Source organism: Syzygium oleosum, unplaced genomic scaffold, assembly GCF_021117445.2.
Source record: "Syzygium oleosum isolate NSW1041296 unplaced genomic scaffold, Sole_v2.1 Sole_v2.24, whole genome shotgun sequence".
Classification (NCBI taxonomy): domain Eukaryota; kingdom Viridiplantae; phylum Streptophyta; class Magnoliopsida; order Myrtales; family Myrtaceae; genus Syzygium; species Syzygium oleosum.
In genome coordinates this window covers 4,856,196-4,874,949 of record NW_026607508.1, presented here as the reverse complement: position 1 = coordinate 4,874,949, position 18,754 = coordinate 4,856,196, and the positions used below count along the sequence as shown (strand labels likewise).

At 41.4% G+C, this 18,754-nt stretch overlaps 2 protein-coding genes and 1 long non-coding RNA gene across 5 annotated transcripts; all 3 read left to right on the top strand.

Moving 5' to 3' along the window:
* Nucleotides 1-1,405: 1,405 nt before the first annotated feature.
* On the top strand, nt 1,406-2,531 carry LOC115693408 (transcription termination factor MTEF1, chloroplastic). Its single transcript, XM_030620402.2, has one exon. The coding sequence runs from the start codon at nt 1,464-1,466 to the stop codon at nt 2,409-2,411; it is 948 nt and encodes a 315-aa protein (XP_030476262.1). The 5' UTR covers nt 1,406-1,463; the 3' UTR covers nt 2,412-2,531.
* A 133-nt stretch (nt 2,532-2,664) lies between these two features.
* LOC130134870 (uncharacterized) lies at nt 2,665-4,770 on the top strand. Its single transcript, XR_008814389.1, has 2 exons — nt 2,665-3,192; nt 4,018-4,770. It is a non-coding gene; the product is annotated as an uncharacterized LOC130134870 (long non-coding RNA).
* Nucleotides 4,771-12,037: 7,267 nt separating this feature from the next.
* On the top strand, nt 12,038-15,012 carry LOC115693407 (protein TRIGALACTOSYLDIACYLGLYCEROL 1, chloroplastic). Of its 3 annotated transcripts, XM_030620399.2 has the most exons (4): nt 12,039-12,218; nt 12,427-12,509; nt 13,335-13,571; nt 13,648-15,012. In XM_030620399.2, the coding sequence occupies exons 3-4, from the start codon at nt 13,519-13,521 to the stop codon at nt 14,660-14,662; spliced, it is 1,068 nt and encodes a 355-aa protein (XP_030476259.2). In that variant the 5' UTR covers nt 12,039-12,218; nt 12,427-12,509; nt 13,335-13,518; the 3' UTR covers nt 14,663-15,012. The 3 variants fall into 3 exon arrangements, with proteins under 3 accessions (XP_056158615.1, XP_030476259.2, XP_030476256.2); XM_056302640.1 differs by lacking the exon at nt 13,335-13,571 and having other exon boundaries at nt 12,038-12,218; XM_030620396.2 differs by lacking the exon at nt 12,427-12,509.
* Nucleotides 15,013-18,754: the final 3,742 nt, after the last annotated feature.

Here is an 18,754-nt window from a genome sequence, read left to right as displayed (position 1 = left end):
TAAATCACGTGATGGAATAGACAAATTAAAAATGAGATGGATACACACATGGCGTCAAGTAAGATGAGATTCATATCACATGGTCAATAATCACTGATCAATTGTATCACATCGTCACTGTCATGTGATATATATGTTTCCTTAAGGAAAAATGACATAAACGATTCATGAACTTTGGTTTAATGTGCAATGTCATCCCTAGATTCTTAATTTGTTCAATATAGTTCTTGAACTATTAGTATTAGTTTAATGTAGTCGTTCCGATTGCTCAAATGACAAATCAAATGTTATTTGATGACGTTGATTATTTCATATGTTGAGATGAATTTTTAAAAATAATGAATCAGCATTCCATCATGTTATCTATCAACTGTAGAAAAGGAAAACAAAAGGATTATGACGTTAATTTGTCCATCATTATTTGATGATATAGATCATTATATTGTAGTTTGAGATGAATATCTTATTTTGGAAATCCACGTAACTTTTTTTGTGTTGTCCACCGCTCAAACTTAACAGGTTGAAAGTCACATCGGCAGAGGTTGTTAATTTGAATTAATGGAAAGACGTCATTGAACATTTTTATATAGTTTAGGAACTAGATTGAGCATTCACTAATAGTTTAGGAATCATATTGAACAAAATAAAAGTCTAAAGACAACATTACTTATTAGATTAAAGTTCGTAGATTATTTATGTCATTTTTCCATTTATAAAGTATGTTCCTCCCTTGGAAAGCCTTCTAAAAAAAGGAAAAAAGTCTCTTAACATGAAGCATGCTTGAGTCCAAAATTGAGGTACAAACGCCTTTATCTTAATGTTTTTTACCCTTAACTTTTTGGGATAAGTGTTCTTGAAGTCTTAAAACCTATCATAAAAGTGTAATTAAGTCCTAAAATTTTCAAAAAGTGTCATCAAGTCCTAAAACTTGTCACGAAAGTGCAATTGAGTCCTAAAATTTTAATCAAGTTGTAAAACTTTTTAAGTTGGTACAATCGAATTATTTCATAAACTCCGTCCAACTTAACAAACGGAAAATGCTAACAAGTTTTAGGATCTGATTGCACAAATTTGATAAATTTTACGACTCGATTATATTTTTTTGAAAAGTTTTAGAATTCGATTGCGCTTTTGTTATAAGTTTTAAGACTTGATTGTGTTTTTTTGGAAGGTTTCAGGATTTAATTACACTTTTATGGTAAATTATAGGATTTCAAGGGTGGCTGTCGTCCCTAATTTTCTTTTTCCCCCAAACGGTACAAACGGCTATCTAGTTTTAAGTCTTCACCACCCAAACAATAATCCGCACAATCCATCACCAGCCAATAACCTCCTGCCTAATCTCCACGTGTCAAATCCAGACCAAAAAACAAAAGAAAAGAAGAACAAATATAACCAGAGGAGGCGGCATCGTCTTCCTCAACAAACCAAAACAGGGAAGCAGCTCACCTTCGACATCCGCCATGAGAGCATCGCCCCTCCACCCTCCCATCCGCTGCTCTCCCCACAACCCATCGCCGCCGCAGCCGCCGTCGCCGCGGCCGCCGCCGCCGCCGTCTTCCCTCTCGTCCTCCACCACAACCCAGTTGGCCACGAAGGTCCCCAGGAGCCTCCTCCACAAGCACCCGCTCTACACCCCGACCCACCCCCACGTCTCCCTCCAGTTCAAGGAGAAGATCCTCTGCCTCGAGATCATGGGCATCGACGCGAGCCGGGCCCTCGCCCTCAACCCGTCCCTCCGCGGCGCCTCCCTCCACTCCATCCACTCCGTCGTCTCCTTCCTCCAGTCCAAGGGTGTCCACCAGAAGGACCTGGCCCGGATCTTCGGCATGTGCCCCCGGCTCCTCACCGCCGACGTCGAGTCCGACCTCTGCCCCGTCTTCGGCTTCCTGTCCCGGGACCTCCGCGTCCCCGACCACGGGTTCCGGCGGGCCATCAACAAGTGCCCGAGGTTGCTGGTCTCGAGCGTACGAGACCAGCTCAGGCCTGCTCTGTTTTACCTCCAGCGGCTCGGCTTCGACGACCTCCACGCCCTGGCCTACCAGGACCCAATCCTGCTCGTGTCCAGCGTGGTGAACACGCTGATCCCGAAGCTCAGGTTCCTGGAGAGCGTCGGCTTCTCGCGGGACGAGGCTGTCGGGATGGCCCGGCGGTGTCCTGCCCTGTTCACATTCAGCATCGAGAACAACTTCAAGCCGAAGTTCGAGTATTTCCGTGGGGAGATGGGCGGGAGGCTGGAGGAGCTGAGGGACTTCCCTCAGTACTTCGCCTTCAGCTTGGAGAAGAGGATAAAGCCGAGGCACGTGGCAGTGGTCGAGAGTGGGGTCGGATTGGCCTTGCCTGTGATGCTCAAGACCACCGACGAGGAGTTCGGCAAGCTGATAAGGCAGGGACTTGGTGGAGCTGGATGAGGCTAGATGGGTCCTTTTTTTCCTTCTTTTTTTGTCTGTACATTGCTTTCTTTTTGTATAATACCAGAATGATTGAAGAACGTTGAGGGCTGCGGTAATTTGATCTGCCTCTCTTTAGTCCTTATGGCTTCGTTGAGTTCAGTTCTTGAGAACACATCCCCATCAGATAATTTCACACTGTAAAAGACAATCGAATGACTGCAATGGCGATTGCATTGGACCATTAATGAGCAATGTCCTTTGGGTGCAGTTCGTTCTACCATTAATCTGCTCTCGATATCGAGCCTGGACTCCTGTATAAATCTTGGGTAGATCTTCAGATGGCACCGGCGAAATCATACCCATTTGAAAGGTCTGTATTTGAAGCAAGAAGACTTTCGACAGTACAAGGGTGAAAAGAGAGCCCATACCCATTTGAGCTGTGTATGACTTGGCTTTGCTGGGATTGGATGTTTACAACTTAGAGAAAGGGGAAGGTTTGGAAAGGCAGAACCGCACTCGCTCATATCAGACGGCAATTGCTAGATAAAAGCTTTCGAAACACAGATGATTGGTGGGTAATGACGGGTGTCATTCGATAAAGCTTTGGAGATGCGCCCGATTGCAGATAATGCTTTCTACTACGAATGTAAGGACCTTGTTTAGTATCATGTTTAATGATCAATTGCTGTCCACGAGACGGTTTTGCACCGGGCACTCTGGTTTGAGATTAATCTGGTGAATTGCAAAGACAAACCCCACAGCTGCATCATAAATTAGCTAACAGTGAACACTGTAGAAGGTAAACCCATTTCTCTTTTGGAACTTAGCAGCTTTAATCTAATTTGGCTTAAAGATCTTTGCTATCTAGCATTGGCTTCTTGCTGAGACATGTTCCATGAATGGACACCATATGTAAGGCATTTCATTGCTAATAGCACCAATTTTGGGACGTAATTTCAACCATTGAGACTGTGAGTACCAGTTCTTGCTCATTTGTATGGGAGTGCTCCGAAATCTTTGTAGCAATTGCTGCAAGCTATGTTTCAAAGAGCACATAATCTCATAACTCTTTTAGAAGAAACATGAACAGATTAAAGAAAATGCTGATGCCCCAACATCTTTTCTATCAACAAAGCACATGAAAAAACTAATAGGTCCAAGAAAATGCTGGAAGATTGAGACACTATACCATACGAAATTCCAGGGTTTCTTCGCCTGACTTGCGAAGTTCAGCCATATATAGTGAAGGTGCCACCGCAAAAATCTGAAACAGAATCCGGCATTATGCAGTTGAAGTACTGAGAATGTTTTCTGAACAAAGAAAAAAGTGTTTAAAACTCTTAGGATGAAAATTCTCTGCATTAGTGAGTCTCGTTTGGTAGACAGCTATGTGAAGTAAAGATACAGGTGATTACCTCAGTTGCTGACTGCTAAGTGGCCTTTCCTTCCAGTCTTGCCTCCAAGAAGCTTCATCTGAAATTTGTAGCGAAAAGATCTTAGATTGAGCAGTAAATCGAGTTGTTGCATACTCAGATTCATGCTGATCTCATATACATTGATTCATGTTAGATTGTCAAAGGACTTTCTCCAAAGAACTTCATGCTGATAAATTGAGCTTCTTCAGGGGAGATGATTTCTAAAGATGGAAGGGTCAATATCAGGTGAAAAGGCCTTGAAAACATTAACTAAGAATGATATCCTGACTGAGAACAAGAGATCCTGTGATAAGTACCTTGAAGTTGCTCTTTCTTAAGTCGAAACCCAACAGGATCACAGCTTCCTCAATCTTCGCAATCATCTCGCCAGCTGAGCAGCTTGATGTGAATATGGATTCTCTTTTGACGAGTCCCTGAACAATGGATGAGGTTGGCTATATAAAGTTTTAGGCTACAAACAAATCCGGCATGATAAAATGTCCGAGTTATTCTTTCTCAATATACTACTGAGAAAGACTGCAAAAATGAACGGAGACAAGTCTTTTCGGTGTTCGTCCTACTGAAAGCAACTTATAATGTAATTTACTTCTGTTAACTACTGATTAAGCTGAGGAGACGTAGCATTGGCTTCTCGAAAGGGGTACCAAGGTCGAGACCCTGGGAAGTCAAGATGAGCTCAAACAAATTCACGATGACCGGGGCAGCAGGCCTTTCTTCTCGCTTCTCCACAAAAAGGTTTTGAGGCGTCCTGATACCAAGAAGGAACACAGGCACAAGCACAAGTTACATTTTCTCGTCTTTCAGAACCACTGAATCACTATGTAGATTTACTCAAACAGGGTGGATGTAGAGAGATGGATCTCACTCACCCTGGTTTCACTGAAGAAACTGTCAATATCTTCGAGACTAACATCGCCTTGTTTGAAAGTCGGAGGCTTGAATCCTTTCTTAAACCACTCGTTCTCGATAACTTCTGGGATCGTGATACACTGCTCCACGAAATCAACACAGATAAAGAGAAGTAATAAACGGACACTTACGACTGGATCGACGAGAAGGGGACTAAACAATCATTACATGTCAATGCACACTACATAGCAAAGAAAGCGGCCAGCAAGAGTAACCTTCCATCACGAGTTAGGATCCAGAATTCTACTGACGAGTTTCTTTGCAATTGAGGAGAACCGTGGAGGACAAGTGAATTCGGCTTTGAATATCTGCACCACAATCGGGATTAAATTTCATCATTATAGGTGAATCATGCGAAGCAGAACATTGCCTGCTCGTGATTATGTTATAGTAATGATAAAGCAAAGAAACTGTATTACCTTGTTTTCCGAAACTGGCAAAGAGTGCCTCAAAACACGACTTTGTCCCGATGGACAGAATAGCCTCTTGTCCACCGTCCCGTACCACTTGCTCATGGATTTAAACGTGAAGCTTTATACCAGCTCCCAAGGAAGAGTTCTTTAGCAACACGGTATGAACTGCAGTTACCTAATCACCAATCTTTATCGGCCAATCGCACCGGCCAGTTCTTCCACGATGCACCAAACTTGGGATGTCGATAAAACTCAGGAGTAGTTTACACATCCCCAATAATAATTCAGCAATACAGTGCAAGTTCTTAGATTGCCCTTTTCTTTCTTTTATCAATGATCACATTTCCTTTCTTCACCAGATACTTGCAGATACAGCAGATGACCAGAGCGACGAATCACTGATAATTGAAACTTGGAAGGTTTAACGTGATTCGTTGCACAGTTAGAGTGTGCTGAGATTAGAAACACCAGGAAGAAAACAGAAGCCTTTACCTTTTTCACACAATGCCATGAGATTGGATTCTTCAAATGGCAAGTAGCCAGCCATTAGCTCGACTGCAGCTTGCACATCGGATAAACGATGACAAAACCTCCGGAGCGACATGGTTCGGTGTTCCGCATGTTGTGTGAAGCAGTTCCATCTTCCTAAACAAGTGAACACAAAGACAAGTTGATACCTGTACCAGTAACTGTGAGCATCTTCCCAAATGAGTTCCCGTTTTCTCAGACCTCAGAAACAGTACATGCCTAAATATGACAATAGCGGGTACAACATGGTTCTCTCAAAGTAGAAAATGTCTAATTATCAAAGAAGAAACATCTTTAAAGAATGTCTTGTTCACATAAACTCATTTTTTCCGAATCGAAATTCTTCTCCTAATAATGTTCATATAAACTCATTTTATCCAAAGAATATGTCCAACGATCTCATCATAAATCAGACGTGATATAGTAGATTTTGGAAGAAATATATATAAGAAAGTCCTTGTTCTACGTAAAGAATGAAAAAACAAAATGTGTTGACAAAATGGTTATACGAAAAGAAAATGCCATGCATGCTGATGGACAGTGACCATATATTAAGATGTATTTAATTGGCAACTTAATTAATTAGCTAGAATTTCTAAAATTAATTAGCTAGAATTTCTAAATTTATTCGATCGGTGGTGGAATTTGGGCACCAGAGTTGTGGGTCGATACAATAATCCAATCAACTTTTCATCCACAAACTTTTACATTCATGTAATTTTCAAATTTATTGGGATTTAATAAACATGTACAATTATGTCTTTTGAAACACAAATTTTTACAACCATACTACATTAGCCCTAAACTTCCTCCAACATCACATATTCTACAACATGTTCATAAGAATGAATTCTATCGGCATTTGTACTATACTATAACTAAGAATTAATAATTTTGTCATTCATTTTTTCTCATTTATAATGTCAAAAGGGAAAATATTTAATTGGCAATTATAATGAAAGGTCCAGTTGAATTGACAACTGCTTCTAACTTGTAACTATTTGTAAAATATGTGAAACTTACACTTTATTTTTTTTACTCTAACACTTGAAATCTTGCAAAATTTATATGCAAATGCGCGCATAATTTTTTCTTAATTTCCTGAAACTTTATTGATATTTTTATGTTTAAATTTTGGACGACAAATCATATATAGAAGGAGGTAATGACAGCAGTAGTCCTTGAACATTTTCTCACTATTCAACGTCATCCCCGAACTATTTTTTTTGTTTAATTTCCATTCTTAAACTTTTAAAAAGTGATTCGAAGTGGTCATTTTGTTAAAATCATTAACGAAATATGCTAAGATCGAATATTTTATTTAGTTTATGACTTATCCTTATGTTGTTGAATTTCTTCCCCTACTTTGTTTTTTGCTCAATTTAATCTCTAAACTATTTTTTCATTCACTCTCAATCGTGCCATGTCAATTTAGTTTTGATCCCAACAAAGAAATGTTTATTAATTATGTCCAAGAAGCTTTAATGACCATGATCGCAAATTTTATTAGATCCCTTATGGAAGGACCACATTGAATAAAAATTAAAGAAGTTCATGGACAAAATTGATAAAAAAAATTCAGAAATGAGATTGAGTATAAATAGAAGTTCGACAGCTAGTAACGACATTATTCCCATGTTGAAGTCGGGAGTAGTCTTTTGGTGCTTCCCGACCAAATTGGGTATGCTTTAGTGGAGCCCTAGCAGTAGCAGGTACCTTTTTAAAAAGGGAAAAAATCACCAAAAACCTCAAACTTTTTCACTTGTGACACATTTACCCCGAACTTTTTTTTGTGACACCAAAAACCCCAAACTTTGTTATTTGTGACACATTTACCCCAATATACATTGTCCATGGGCATTTTCGTCTTTTTAGCTTTTTCTTTTTCTTTTTACTTTTTTTTTCTTTCCGGCGAGGGCCACCCTCGCCGGCGTCGGACGAGGCTCGCCCTCGCCTGGGCGAGCGAGGCGAGGCTCGCCGGCTCGGCGAGCCTCGCCCTCCCGGGCGAGGAGGCGAGGCTCGCCCTGCGAGCCTCGCCCTCGCTCGCCCGGGCGAGGCTCGCCCGCCCGGGCGAGGCTCGCCCTCGCTCGCCCGCGAGGCTCGCCGCGTCGGGCAGAGGCGAGGCTCGCGGCGGGCGAGGCTCGCCCTCGCGGGCGAAGCGAGCCTCGGCCGGGCGAGGCGCTCGCGGAAGAAAAAAAAGTAAAAAAAAAAAGAAAAAGCTAAAAAAACGAAAATGCCCATGGACAATGTATATTGGGGTAAATGTGTCACAAATAACAAAGTTTGGGGTTTTTGGTGTCACTAAAAAAAGTTCGGGGTAAATGTGTCACAAGTGGAAAAGTTTGGGGTTTTTGGAGGTTTTTTCCCTTTAAAAAAATTTCAAATTTGGTGTCCACCATGAAAATTGTCAAAATTCCCTTGACCTAACTATTTTGCGTTGTCTATTTATCCCCTTATACGAAAAAAGGGATCATAAGGCGATCCTCAATTATTTTTGGTCTCAGAGATAACTCTTTCAAACAAAAGCCGAAATGGCGGAAATTCTGGGGTGGGAAAAAAAAGGCAAACAAAATCCGAAAAGTTTCTCTCTATCTCTTCGCTCTCCATCGTCTTCTTCGAGCTTTAGACATGGGGAGGGTCTGAGCTAGTTTCATCCTCTCCTCCTGTTGATTTTGTTTGAATCTTTATATTCTTTTCTTATTATTTTTTATTCTGATCTAAATTTGGGAGCTCCTTTCTCCCTGCCTAATTCTAGATCTAAAAGTTTGAACTCTCCTGATTTAGTTCTAGATATAAGAGCTTTTCTCTCTCGATTTAGATTTTGGGAGTTTAATAATATTTTCGGGAAGTCGATACCCCGTTCTCTGTCCGTGTACAAGTCATTTGCCTCCAATTTCATTAATGATCGTAAGAGTTTTGGCGTCTCGTTAAACTATGAAGATTTGCTTTCCAAAAGTTAGATATGTGTTTTTTTAACCTGTTTTGATTGTCTCTGTCCGGTGATGGTATAGAGAAAGCCGACCCTAGGCATGCACCGCCAACAGGCAACGGCGCAGTTATTGGAGAACAACTTTTCCGATGTATGCTCGTCACTAATGATAATACGAGATTCAGTGATCGGCCGTCGATTATTTTGCTTGACAGATTCATTTTTAAGGAATGAATATGTGCTTGACCATGCCAGTTCTCTATTGATCCTCCTTGTTTTTTGGATTTGGCTTTGTTTTGTTGTATTTTGGGATTTGCTCTACTTCGATTTTCTTTACCATGAAAGTCACTGTGCTTTTCATGTATCCTTTTAAGTAATGAATACAATTTTCTTACGACAAAAAAAAATTACGACACATGTTTAATGTTTCGTGTCAAACACATGAAATTTTAAGCAATTTTACTTGTGTTCTACTAAAAGAGGGAAAATGACACAAACGGTCATTAAATTTTGGCCCAACATGTAATGCAATTTATGAACTTTTAATTTGTTCAATGGGATTCCTAAACTTTAGTCCAATGTAAAATGTGGTCCCTAAACTTTAATTTGTTTAACATAGTCTATAAACTTTTGGTACATATCCAATTTTAGTCCATATACTATATGAAAATGTTTAATATTGTCCATGATGTTAAATTAATGAAATGATTATATTAAACATTTGGGAAAAAACCACCAAAAATCCCAAACTATGCCACCTGTAACATATTTACCATGAACTTTTTTTGTGACACCAAAAACCTCAAACTATGCTATTTGTGACACATTTACCCCAATGTACTTTAGTCCATGGGCATTTTCATCTTTTTTTCTTTTTCTTTTTCTTTTCCTTTTTTTTTCCTTTCCAGTGAGGGCGGCCCTCGCCGGCGTCGGGCGAGGGCGGCCCTCGCCATATTCGGCGAGGGCAACCCTCGCCGGCGTCGCCTCGCCCGACTCAAGCGAGGGCGGCCCTCGTCCGACGTCGGCGAGGGTCGCCTTGCCTGGGCGAGTGAGGGCCACCCTCGCCCGACTCGGCTAGGCAGGGCGCTCGCTCGCCCGAGGTGACGCCCGACAAGGGTCGCCTTCGGCCGAGGGTCGCCTCGCGAGGGCCACCGCCCTCGCTCAGGAAAGGAAAAAAAAAAGGAAAAAAAAAAAGCAAAAAAAGACGAAAATGCCCATGGACTAAAGTACATTGGGGTAAATATGTCACAAATAGCATAGTTTGGGGTTATTGGTGTCACAAAAAAAAAGTTCAGGGTAAATGTGTCACAGGTGGCATAGTTTGAGATTTTTTGTGGTCTTTTCCCTAAACATTTTCATATACTTCAAGGACTACATTGAATATGTATCAAAAGTTCAGGGACCACATTGAACAAATTAAAGTTTATGGTCCATATTGAACATTTGGTTAATATTCATGAACTCCATTGAATAAATTAAAAATTCAATGATGATATTACATGTTAGGCCAAAGTCTAGGAAGCATTTGTGTCATTATCCTAAAATAAAATGAGCACATTGCAAGATCCAATAATTAATATACAAAAGAAGGATTCGAAATATGTATTGCACCTTTCTAAGCTCTTCGTGTTTCTACCGGCTCTTCGTGTGCACCTTTCTAAGCTCGTAAGGGACAGAGGGCTGTCCTACAAGTCTATCCAAGACTCCCCTCGCAATAGAAGGATCCGATCTAATTGGGGCATCTCGCCTTCTATCTTTGAGTAATCCCACTGCGGTGGTTTATTTTGTTGTCCTTTTTATACTCTGTTGGCCTTTGTTTGGCCTTGTTTTGCAATGCTTATGTTGCTTTTTTACGTTGTCTAGTCGATACACCCTTGCACCGATTGGGACACCCTTCCGTGTCTCTTCATGTGCGGGGTTTTTGTGTTCGGCTACGCTTTGTATATTGTGTTGAAAAGTTATAAAAATCCTTACCTTACCAAAAAAAAAAGAAATATGTGTTGCAGTTCAAAAAGATAGTAAGAACCTTGTATTTACCTAAGAAAAATTAATAAAAACTTATGTCAATTCTCCGTTCGAATTTAGATAATTATAACTTGATCTCGTCGCTATTTTGTAATACATTATAAAGTTACTCTCTTCAAGCATCAATCAACTTTTTTTTCTCACGAATCGACCTAACTTAAAGTTAAATCCTCAACTCGAACAAAAAAAAAAGTTAAATCTTTAACATTTCAAAAAAAATATATATAAATTAAAATCAGTTTATTTGAAAAAAATTAATTAAATTATTTATTGATATTCATTTTAGGGAAAATATCACCAAAAATCTCAAACTATGCCATTTGTGACAAATTTACCCTTAACTCTTTTTTGTAACACGAAAAACCCCAAACTATGTCACTTGTGACACATTTACCCTACAATACTTTGGCCCAGGGACATTTTCGTCTTTTTCTATTTTTTTTTTCTCTCTTCCCCGGCGAGGGCTGCCTTTGCTGGATCTGGCGAGGGCGACCCTTGCCGGATCCGGCGTCGGGCGAGGGCGACCTTGCCCGACTCAGGCGAGGGTTGCCCTCGCCTGATCTGGCGAGGACGACCCTTGCCGGCGTCCGGCGAGGCTGCCCTCGCCCGCCCAGGCTAGGGCGATGCTCGCCTGACGCTAGCGAGGGTTGCCCGAGCCTAGACATGGCCACGGGCCGGTTTCGGCTCGGAACCGGCCCGGGTCAAATCCGGGATCGGCCCGTTGATCGGGCCCGCTGTTCGGAACCAGAACTGGCTCGTGGCCTACGGGCCCGATTCCGGTTCCAACAATTTTGGAATTGACCCGAAACCACCGATTCCAAAAAAAAAACTGCAGATAAGTGAAGAAACTCTTTTTTTCCCCAAATTTGATTACAATGTACATTTTGATTACATTTTATATTAAATAATTCATAATTTCACAATTTGATAATTCATTAATTTTATATTTTATAATTTATTTTTTTAATTTTTACCGGCCGGTTCCGATTCATACATGGCAACGAACCGGAGCCAGCCGGTTCCGAACCGTGGCCATGTCTACCTGAGCCTGGGCGGGCGAGGGCTGCCCCCGCCGGATCCGGTGAAGGTAGCCCTCGCCGGGGAAGAGAGAAAAAAAGAAAAAAAAAAGGAAAAAGACGAAAATGCCCGTGTGCCAAAGTATTGTGGGGTAAATATGTTACAGATGATATAGTTTGGGGTTTTTCGTGTTACAAAAAAAATTTCAAGGTAAATTTATCATAAGTGGCATAATTTGGGATTTTTTGTATTATAAAAAAAATTTAGAATAAATTTGTCACAAGTGACATAATTTGAGATTTTTTATGGTATTTTCCTTTCGTTTTAATATGCTCTGTGCTTTTTCTTCAACCCGATTAAAGAAAACGAAAGAAAAAACATGATGCACAAAGGCAGAACCCCCTGCTCACCCTCTCTCTCTCTCTCTCTCTCTCTCTCTCTCTCTCTCTCCTCGCCACTTCCAGCGTCGAAGCTGCGGTGGCTCCGACTCCGGCCGACTCCGGTCACCGGCGACTCCGAAGCCCTCCAGGTCGGACGACCCTCGACGGCCGTCGCGTCGGTGATTGAGGTTTGGTTCGAACCTACCGATCTCCATGCCCTCAACAAAATTTACCATCTTTCCAATCATTTTGACTTGATTACTCCGGAAGTCCCCTGTTTACGTTAGCTGCGATGCTGTCGATGGGATTTGATGCTTCAGTCGCCTTATTGGGATGATGGGTTTGTGTTTGAGTCAATAATTGGTCTTGGGTAGTAATGGGCTTCTTGGTTTTCAGGGTTCGCGGCTATGTTCTTGGATGTTTGAGCTGCTAATGTGCCTCCCTTAATAGTAGATGCTGCGAAAAGCGGGAATTTACAGGTAATTTTTCAGAAATGAATGATGAAGCATGTAGTAATGCAGCATTAGGCGGGTTGTGGTGTTTCATCATAACTTTGATTGGATCCATGTGATAAGATGTTGTAAGAATACTAGTATTATAGGCATTTGGCAGCATGAACTGTGGTTTTCTATTGAGTGGCCAAATGCCACGCTGGCAAAGGCCGAGAAGAGATTATGCAACCCACTATTGCTCCTAATCACCATTCCTGCAGAATTCCAACAGCTAGAATGTTCTCTTAACCATAAGCCTAGTTGGACATTTCAAACCAAGCTTGACCACCTATTCAGCTTGTGTTTAGTTGCTCAATTTCCAATTATGAGCCTTTCTTCACCTATTTTGTGTTCTTCGTTTGGGGTAGTGTAGTATAGCTATGGCTCTTGCTTCAACTTAAATAAATGTCAGTGTGGAATCAGGGAACAGTACTATTTCTGTCTCAGAATTCTGGATATGTGAGGCCGGTGATGCACACTTTAAGATTTTTAGCTGCTTCAGGGTAGATACATTGACTTTCACTGTATAAGTCTAGGTTTCAGAGATCCTGCATTCATGCAGCAAAAATATGAATGCAAATGTCAAGCATGATTGCATAGGCTTTCTAGACTTTTGCGCTTTTATGTTAATCTAACGACTCTGTGGTAACTTTATGTACTTATCCCTGTATGCACCCTATTGATTATATGTCTACATTGCTAGTGCCTGCCAGTCTGCTTACAGTAATTCTCTACATGTGTCAGACTGCTATAGATGCATGTGAGTATAATTTAATTGAAGTTTCAAACCTTCTCTTATTGTTTCCTTTTCAGGATGGGGCCAACCTCTGTGGTTGTTTAGTACATATTGTCAAAGCAACTTTTGGTTGGAATTGGTAGTTTGTGGAGAACTTTGTTTTTGGCTTCTCCTTTGTGTGCTTCGTGATACCATTGGCATGCTCTTATAAAATCCTCTGCTGAAAGAAATCGGAATTGAAACCATCCTTTCGACTCAGTCATGCAGTCAGCTTTTCAGCTTCATTCACCCTTGTTCATTTGTGACAGTAACAGGTATACATCTCATCAGGCAGTTGAATTTGCAAGTTAAGTTTTGTGCCTGATATTTACTATTTTGTGCATATTGCAGTAGTCGAAGTATACAAGTGCACGGATGGATGCAAACAAAAATACCAAGTTCAATTCAGCTTGTCAAGAAACTTAAAATCGCAAAGAGTATCCCGCGTTATAAATTCATCTTGCCCAGGGAAGAGACTAAATTGGCGGCTGTTCCCAATACAGATGATGGCCACCTTTCCGTTTCTATATTGGAAGAAGAAGCAAATAACAATAAAGCATTCTTCGTTGAAGTAGACACTTGGTTTAGCAAATGGTCACCTCCTAAGTATCTGTGGAGGGGGTTATCCGTTCTTATCCTAGCAGGACAGGTAATTATCCGGACACTGCGGGGGAAACTCCACTGGAAGAACACTCTGCAACAGTTGGAGAGAGTTGGCCCAAAATCAGTTGGAGTTTGCCTCTTGACTTCTGCTTTTGTAGGCATGGCTTTCACCATTCAGTTTGTCAGAGAATTTACCAGGTTGGGATTGAATAGGGCAGTTGGTGGGGTTTTGGCCTTAGCTTTCTCCAGGGAGCTGAGTCCTGTTGTAACATCTATTGTAGTCGCCGGACGTGTTGGAAGTGCATTTGCTGCGGAGTTGGGGACTATGCAGGTATCTGAGCAAACTGACACCTTGAGAGTTCTTGGCACGAATCCTGTGGATTATTTAGTCACGCCAAGGGTGATTGCTTCCTGTGTTGCATTACCATTTCTGACATTAATGTGTTTCACGGTGGGAATGGCATCGAGTGCCCTCCTGGCTGATAGCGTTTATGGTGTTAGCATTAACATTATCTTGGACTCGGCCCAAAGAGCTCTTAGACCATGGGATATTATAAGTGCAATGATCAAGTCCCAGGTTTTTGGAGCAATTATATCTATCGTTAGCTGTGCTTGGGGCGTCACTACCATGGGAGGGGCCAAGGGCGTGGGCGAGTCGACAACTTCTGCTGTGGTCATCTCACTTGTCGGTATATTCATCGCAGATTTTGCACTCTCTTGCCTTTTCTTTCAGGGAGCGGGGGATTCATTGAAGAAGCTGTGAGGTGGCATGTCTTGCACTTGGACAAGTACTATGTCATAACCTTTACAGTTCCCTGTCATTTCTGTTTAGTTTGTTTACTTCCATCTACTTTTAGGAATTTTGGAATGCTTTGGTTGCTATATCCTGTTTATCGAAAATATGTTAGGCCTTTAATCATCTCATAGACCTCCAAGCTTTAGGTTAAGGGAGTGTATATATTTTGAGTTCTTATCTAACATGGGCGAGTCCTTTTCTCTTTCTTTGTGTTCGCCAAAATGAGGAAGGCACTTTGGGTAGGTTAATGCTGCATTTAAGAAGTATGCTGTTAACTCCATGGGTTAGATTGTTAGGTTCTTTATTTACTGCTGTTACACTTTTACTTTTTTTTTTTTTTGGTCGAATTACACTTTTACTTTAGGTAGGCTTACAAGTTACACAACTACGAGCTCCATTTAGTTCCTGGCTTAAGTTTTATTTAAAGAACTTCTTAGCAATTAATTGATCTGTGGAGTTAAATGGTCATTTTTGTTCATCCATAGTTATTCTTGTGTGTATATATGCATGCAGTTGAGAATAGTATAAATGGAAAGAAGCCAGACAAACGTGTACTGTATGCATATATAATCTTTCCTGCATTACATATAAGATAATCTTCATGGATAGATGGAAACCGAATGATCTTCTTATGGTCTTTCTTTTGTTTCAGCTCAAGTATGTGGAAACGTGAGTCTGTTTGATATTTACTTGTTCATCATGTCAAATGTCCAGGTGGAACTTGTAACTTTTACTGTGAATCATGTAGGAGCAATAGATTAATGTTTCTTTAAAAACTCCCACGCATTACCAAAACCAGGAATTGTTCCGATCATTATTGATCATTCAAGCAAGATAAATGCTGAAACTCACCCTTTCACTAAGTTCTTAACTCATGGTTGACGTTCATTAGGAGATAGTAATCATTTCAATTATGAACCTAATCTCTGTTCGGGAAATTGCCGTCGATAAAAGCGAGGGTTGCACAAGGAGCCCCAACATACGTAATATGGCTTCATTCATAGCGTCTCTTCTTCTCCTCCTCCTTGTCCTAAACTAGTCAGCAGCAGCTTCCGACATTTCTAGTTCCGACCGTCTCCGGTTGACTCGCATCTGTCACTCAAAGTTTCTATGTAATTGAGAACACATGCATAATATATCACCACACGGTCTCACACACGCCACTTGTGCATGACTCCACGACTGCTCCACGTACACACACACATGGATGCATGAACTTACCATGAATACCATCCTTCGAGACGACAGAATAGAATCTAGAGCCGCAACGACTTTTAGCTTGACAGGCGTCATTAAAGTCCGCGGAGCAATATCAACGCAAGAACAGAGGCGTGGCTCTGAAGTATATTACCGGCAGAAAATTCGGAGTCGAAGAAAATGAAGAACAGGAGCTCTCAGTTTCCTCTCGGTGAGGACAGTTTCAGGTGATACCGGGACGTGCTTGGACATTGCTGATGTTTCGAGTGAGCGTGCGTGCGTCTGAAGCCAAGTGATGAGTTGGTGATGGAAAACCATAGCGCGAAGACTGGAGGGTGGCATAACTCCGGTGAAAGGCGGCAGCATGTGAGTAAACCATTCTCAAGGGTAATACATCTGTGAATCAACAAAAGAGGAGTGACTTAAACTAAACCAGGGACACACCCACACGAGGCTGCAGAAAACCAAAAGGCAAAAACATTGGAGCGGCGTAGCGGTGACCAAAACCGTGGTGGACGCTACTCATCACAGCACCTCGACTTCGACCATGATGACGTCTTGGGCTGGCTGAAGGACAACATTGTTGCAAAGGCCGGCGTGATGGTGGTAGGTCCAAAGCCGACCTTTGGAAACAAGGAGCTTCAGTGAGATTTTCGGCTAAGGAGACTGAGCTTGTTTTGGCTCAAACTCGAGCCAAACGCGTCCCTTCTCGATTGGGATGCTACTGTATAGAAAACATTCTTGCATTTGTGAAACCCTAACCCTCGTTTTCACCCTTAAAATGCTCTCCGTTTTTGGTTGCACGGCCAAACCCAGCACCCGCAACTCCCACATTCAACCTCAATAGTCAATACCACTCCTTGTGCCTCCACACAAACCACCAGCTTTCTCCTTCATCCTTCATTATCTTTCCACATTTCCTGCGCCGCAATAACTCTCTCTCGCTTCGCCTGTTTTACTCGCTCTTTTTACCTCCAAGCCACCACCAACCATGGACTGATCAAACACTCGTTCACCACCATGCATGCATTCTTCACTGCCACCAACAAACCACTGCAACTATGCCCATCTCAACTCTATAACAATACTTGAATTGCAGCACGATCCCTCTTTTTTTGTAAAGCACCTGTTAGTTAAAGCATTGGGAGCTGCTAGTGTGTCGTCCAACTCGCTACTCGGTTGGCTCTCAACTTTCTTTGAGCTCAGAAGAGACATGGAAGGTATCTAGGAATTAGGATGTCAGAACAAGTTCAGAGAATAAAGCAACTCGAATTTTCCAAACTCAGGTCGCTACTCAGTAAGGTCTCCATTCTTGGGATCTTTTCAAATGCTAGGTTAATCTACTAGAGTTAAATGTTTGAATTCTTAAAAGCAGACTAGAGTCATCACCGTTCAATTTAAGATAAACCTAAGTCGACCGGATATCTGCCACATTATATATCGAACGAAGTCAGATACTTTCCTAAGTGCACTATAAAGTTACTGGCCAAACGAAAATTTAGAGTTCTGTTTAGTGGTCATACATTTGTACTAACCTGATTAAGGACTTCCCCGGAAAATTATGTCGTAAATTTAACGCGGAAACTGACAGGTTGTTGTGACTAAATCAACGCAAAATAACTAGAATAATAAACGAGCAGCAATAAAAACTACTGGAGATTTACGTGGTTCGATCCGAGTGCCTCTACCTACTCCACGAGGAGAGCCAGCGGCCAATAATATACTAATAATCGTAAAATCAGAGTTACGATCACTCATATGCTCGAGTGTTTCCCAGCCCAAACCCAAAGTATTTACAAATAAATAACTTAATTGGATGTAAAACTTACGGCGCAAAATCTACCGCTTTCAAGACTCCTCAGTGCGATCAAAGAGGACAATCACCATGCATACCTTCTTAGTCTCCGCTGTTCATCCTTTTGATTGGAGTCAACTGTGCAGCTTCAGCAGGAGAGAGTAAAAAGCAAAACATGTACATGTACATGTATTTTTATATATGGAATATGTTGCTTTTCACTTTCTTTTTGTCTGGCTTCACTTGGCCCCACACGTAAATGTATTTTTTTTTGTCACGCTTTTTCCACTCCTCTTTTAGTTTAGACACTCTTTTCTTGTGTTGTGACCATACTATCCTTTGTGGGGCTCATCACTTCTGATATAATTATACAAAAGTGATTCATTTTTTTATTAATTGATCAACTCTTTTTTTTTTGTTTCTTTTTCTTCCCCGAGGGTCCCACTTTTCTTTTTCTTTCTTTCTTTATTTTCATGCATTTGACGTCTCAGTTCTCTGCTTTTGGAAAGCGTCTCTCTGTTTTCTCTCTTACAGGCCATTCTCTTCTTTTTACACCCCCCCACCTCCTCCTCCTCTTTTTCTTCTTCCCCAAACCCGTCGTCCTCTATTTTCTATCTATGACATCAATCCGATCATCCTCCACACTTTCACTGGCATGGACATTGGGCTCATCGGTGACCTCCCCAACGAGCCCTTTGAACAGTAGACCACATTGTTGTGGATTTCGGTACATCATACCACATTTATTCTTAAAGCAAAAGACACACACTGCGTGAGGAACAGCCAAGCCTACCTCATGATTGTAGCCTATTTTTAGGTACAAGAGGCTCCTTTAGCCTCCACTCTAGACTTAAACCCAACACTTACAATCTTGAGAAAGCAGAAGAATTTGGCCTTCATTGTCGTCAAAGAAAATAGATTACTCCATTGTTGAAGTAAGTAGTTCTTGTGGGGATTGCATATGTAGGAGAGAATTGTGGTAGAAAAAGAAGAAATAAGAGTGGGAGGCGTAGAAAGAAGAGAATGGCAAGCAAGAGAGAAAATATAGAGACGATTCGCAAGAGCGA